The sequence below is a fragment of the Cucurbita moschata genome, unplaced genomic scaffold (genome assembly GCF_002738365.1).
Source record: "Cucurbita moschata cultivar Rifu unplaced genomic scaffold, Cmos_1.0 Cmo_Scf00013, whole genome shotgun sequence".
NCBI lineage: Eukaryota > Viridiplantae > Streptophyta > Magnoliopsida > Cucurbitales > Cucurbitaceae > Cucurbita > Cucurbita moschata.
Genome location: NW_019268529.1, coordinates 1,886,530 through 1,891,188, shown reverse-complemented (window position 1 = coordinate 1,891,188; position 4,659 = coordinate 1,886,530). Strand labels below are relative to the sequence as shown.

The following is a 4,659-nucleotide window of genomic DNA, read 5'->3' as shown; positions in this document are numbered from 1 at the left end:
TTTTTTTTTTTTTTTTTTTTTTTTTTTTTTTTTTTTTTTTTTTTTTTGCAGGTTCACTGGCAAGAAACACTTAGAGGGCTTGTTGCTGGAATACTAACCACCCAGAGAGTGCTTATGATTTCAGCTGATCTTGATATATTGGCAAGCAGCTATGCAAAATTTGATAAGGGAATTCCTTCAATATCCTTGACATTAGTTGATAAAGCTGTTCTTTGTTTATCTCTCGCTCTATTTTTTTTTTTAAAAAAAAAAAACAAGAAACAACATTTTTCATGAAAGAAATGAAACGAGACTAAGTGCTCATTTGTTTTTACCTATTGTGATGCAACAGAAAGTCATACATCTAGCTGAGTTTTTTTTTGGGAATAATCAAACTGTTGTTGGCAAGCAATAGAACTTGAAACCAAGTTAAGTGTTAGGGGGAAAATAAAGTAGGACCATTCGTATTTACCTAAATTCTGTAGCTTCTCAGAAATTTGTACCATTATAAATAATATTAATGAATATTGCAATATATTCTCAAAACATGAGTTAAGCCTTTTATAACACTTGGATCTTAGTCCATGAATTGTGAACCTTTCTGGTCAAAAGAACATGGTTGAACACTTAACTAATGTGCACTATCGGTCCCTGCTGTGGATTGGACCTGCGCTTGTCTTTTCTACAGCAACAGCGATTAGTGTGCTTGGCTGGGATGGCAAAGTGAGGACCATTCTTTCGATCAGTATGCCTTATGCAGGTGCGTTTCACAATGTAGGTGTTGATTTTCTTTATTCTGACTGCATATTATTCTGCGCCTTACTATACTTTTAATTTTTTTTGTCAATTATGTAATAGTCAGAAATATAGTACTTTCCTTGTATAAGTCTGACCAGCAAAGGTGTGACTTCTGTGCAGTTCTTGCTGGTGCTTTGAATGATCGGTTATTGCTTGCAAATCCAACAGACATAAACCCCAGACAGAAGAAGGGAGTGGAGATAAGGAGTTGTCTTGTTGGACTTCTTGAACCTCTTTTAATTGGTTTTGCTACAATGCAACAACGATTTGAGCAGAAGCTTGATCTTTCAGAAATATTATATCAAATTACATCAAGGTTTTCTTCTTCACATCTACAGATATTTTTGGTTCTCCAGAATATGCAGTCTTCTTGATTTTAGAGCCTAAATAAGATCTTATATATAATACAATATGTTTTTCTAATGCATTTTATTACCTTATGTGTTGAATTCATCTGAAGTAATGAAATCTTACTTTTCTTGTTTCACCATGAAGATTTGACAGCTTGCGTATCACTCCAAGGTCACTTGATATTTTAGCTGGTGGTCCTCCTGTCTGTGGAGATCTTGCTGTGTCCTTGTCCCAAGCTGGTCCACAGTTTACTCAGGTGAGTGATGGATGATTCTTTATTTTCTATCTTCCATTGTACTTTCCAAACCTATCTTTTTTTTAATCAATAACTTTCTTCATCTGTTGCTCAATGAACTCAGGTGTTGCGGGGTATTTATGCTATTAAAGCCCTTCGTTTTTCTACTGCTTTATCCGTTTTAAAGGACGAATTCTTACGTTCTAGAGATTACCCAAGATGCCCTCCAACCTCTCATTTGTTCCATCGATTCCGCCAGTTGGGTTACGCATGTATCAAGTATGCAGATAAGATCATATTTCTCTTTTTGTTCTCTTTGTTGCGGGCAGAAGATGTTGATTCAGTACCTAAAAATTCATTGTTTCTTAGTACTGGGTCTGCATTAGCATTCTTCCCTTTGGATTTTGTTTTCTTTAATCTTATCTTCTTTGCTTATATTTATCCTATTGTTTGAATTCATTTTCTACCGAGAAGGCTTGGTCGCTTTTGGTCATATGCTGCTTTAAATGCTTCTTAAAAAAATCAAATGAATTGTGGTTCCCTCGTTACTGTATTGGAACTTGTAAAAATTCCCTTTTACTGCTATAGTAACTGAGTTAAGCTTGCAGGTTTGGTCAGTTCGATAGTGCCAAAGAAACTTTTGAAGTTATAGCAGACAATGAAAGCATACTCGATTTGTTTATCTGCCACCTTAACCCCAGTGCATTACGTCGTTTAGCTCAAAAATTGGAAGAGGATGGCACAGATTCTGAACTGAGGCGATATTGTGAACGAATTTTAAGAGTCCGCTCTACAGGATGGACACAAGGAATTTTTGCTAATTTTGCTGCTGAGAGCATGGTTCCCAAAGGTCCAGAATGGGGTGGTGGAAACTGGGAAATCAAAACTCCTACCAATTTGAAGGCTATACCTCAATGGGAACTGGCTGCAGAAGTGTTGCCATATATGAAAACTGACGATGGTTCTATACCTTCAATTGTTGCTGATCATATTGGTGTTCACCTTGGCTCAGTTAAAGGTAGAGGCAATATTGTTGAAGTAGTCAGTGAGGACAGCCTGGTCAAATCTTTTACACCTGCTGGTGGAAGTGTTGATAAGTCCTCTGGGCTCCAAACACCTTTAGCAAAATCCATTTCCAACAAATCCAAAGCATCTTCTGATGGTGAGCCAAAGGATAATTTGATGGGATTGGAAACTCTTATGAAACAATCTTCCAGTTCAACATCTGCAGATGAACAAGCTAAAGCAGAAGAAGAATTCAAGAAAACGATGTACGGTACGGCTAATGATGGGAGCAGTAGTGATGAAGAGAATGTTTCAAAAGCTCGAAAGCTACATATTAGAATACGAGATAAACCAGTTACATCTCCAACGGTTGATGTGAAAAAGATTAAAGAAGCTACAATGCAATTTAAACTTGGGGAAGGATTTGGTCCACCCTTTAGCAGAACCAAGTCTTTGACTGGTAACACCCAAGACCTTGTGCAAAATTTATCCCAACCTCCTGCTACAGCTGCTTTAACAGCTCCAGTCGTTTCTGCTGCCCCGTCTGATCCTTTTGGTACCAATTCATTGATGCCGCCACCAGTACCAGTGTTGCAGCCTCCATCCCAGGGCACCACGGGTGTAGGAGTTGCGGCCAGACCCATTCCAGAGGACTTTTTCCAAAATACAATTCCTTCTTTTCAGATTGCAGCTTCCCTTCCTCCTCCTGGTACTTACCTTTCACAGTTAGATCCTTCTTCCCGTGGAGTTGAGACCAACAAGGTCTCTTCCAACCAGGTTAATGCACCTGGAGTTAATGTTGACCTTCCAGATGGTGGTGTTCCCCCTCAAGTCACCCAGCAACCAGCTGTGCCATTTGAATCAATCGGACTACCTGATGGTGGGGTACCACCACAGACCTTGGGTCAGGCTTCTGCCATACTGCCTTCAGTTCAGCCAGTTCAACCAGCTCAGCCTTCACTTCCCTCACAGCCTCTTGATCTCAGTGTCCTAGGAGTTCCAAATTCTGTTGACGCTGGAAAGCCTCCTCCACCTCAAGCAACTTCTGTTCGACCTGGACAGGTTCACAAATCTACAATTGTTTATATGCTCCATTATGTGCATCGCCATCCTTCTTCTCTAGCCCTAACAGTAGCGTTCCATCTATTGTCATAGTTTCTTTCTTCTTAATCAATTTCAACCTTAATTTGCTAATGCAGGTTCCCCGTGGCGCTGCTGCTTCAGTATGCTTCAAGACTGGGCTAGCGCATCTAGAACAGAATCATCTTTCAGATGCTTTGTCGTGCTTTGATGAAGCTTTTCTTGCACTTGCCAAAGACCATTCTCGTGAAGCTGATATTAAAGCTCAGGCAACCATATGTGCGCAGTACAAGATAGCTGTTACTCTTCTTCAGGTAACTGTTATTTTTATTCTGTCTATAAATGATTTCTGAGGTCCTTCAGTACCCTAATTGTTTTCTGGCGATTAAAATTTTGGCTAGTTGAATAAAAGCAAATGACTATTAATGTTATAGCATCCCAGACCATGATTAATTTCATTTTCTGCAGGAAATCGGACGATTACAAAAAGTCCAAGGTCCAAGTGCACTGAGTGCGAAAGACGAGATGGGCAGGCTATCACGCCATCTGGGTTCTTTGCCTCTTCTGGCAAAGCATCGAATAAATTGCATTCGAACTGCCATAAAACGTAATATGGAGGTTCAGAATTACTCTTATTCTAAACAGATGCTTGAACTTCTCTTCTCCAAAGCTCCTGCAAGTAAGCAAGCTGAATTGAGGAGCCTCATTGACATTTGTGTTCAAAGGGGTTTAATGAATAAGTCCATTGATCCAATGGAAGATCCCTCTATGTTCTGTGCTGCCACGCTCAGCCGACTGTCAACCATTGGTTATGATGTATGCGATCTTTGTGGAGCTAAATTCTCAGCTCTAACTTCTCCTGGATGCATTATCTGTGGCATGGGAAGCATAAAAAGATCAGATGCTCTTGCAGAACCTGTACCTTCTCCGTTTGGCTAAAATAAAAATAATTCGAGATGAACTTTCATGATTCAAAGCGGATGCAACAGAATGCATTTGAAGAACTGTTGAGTTGTTTTTGTATTGTGTTATATAGTTTGTATGTGTTTTTTTGTTTTGATCATCACTGTTTTAGTTTGTTACATATAAATTCTTTACATTTTTATTTTTTTTTACTTTTATGGTTAGTGATGGGTAGAGTTGGGTTTAGCTTTGTACAATTGTACTATTGTGATTAAAGGCTATAGTGGTACTGATTTTTTCTTCCTCTT

The 4,659-nt window shown here is 39.0% G+C and overlaps 1 protein-coding gene across 1 annotated transcript in view; it reads left to right on the top strand.

Moving 5' to 3' along the window:
- LOC111451123 overlaps positions 1 to 4,659 on the top strand; it is a 16,857-nt gene extending 12,198 nt beyond the window's left edge. The window contains exons 17-24 of the mRNA XM_023091409.1: positions 52 to 180; positions 622 to 739; positions 898 to 1,093; positions 1,273 to 1,384; positions 1,488 to 1,642; positions 1,972 to 3,430; positions 3,568 to 3,762; positions 3,917 to 4,659. Of these exons, the coding sequence (XP_022947177.1) occupies positions 52 to 180; positions 622 to 739; positions 898 to 1,093; positions 1,273 to 1,384; positions 1,488 to 1,642; positions 1,972 to 3,430; positions 3,568 to 3,762; positions 3,917 to 4,387 (2,835 nt within the window). The 3' untranslated portion in view covers positions 4,388 to 4,659. The remainder of the gene's footprint in view (positions 1 to 51; positions 181 to 621; positions 740 to 897; positions 1,094 to 1,272; positions 1,385 to 1,487; positions 1,643 to 1,971; positions 3,431 to 3,567; positions 3,763 to 3,916) is intronic.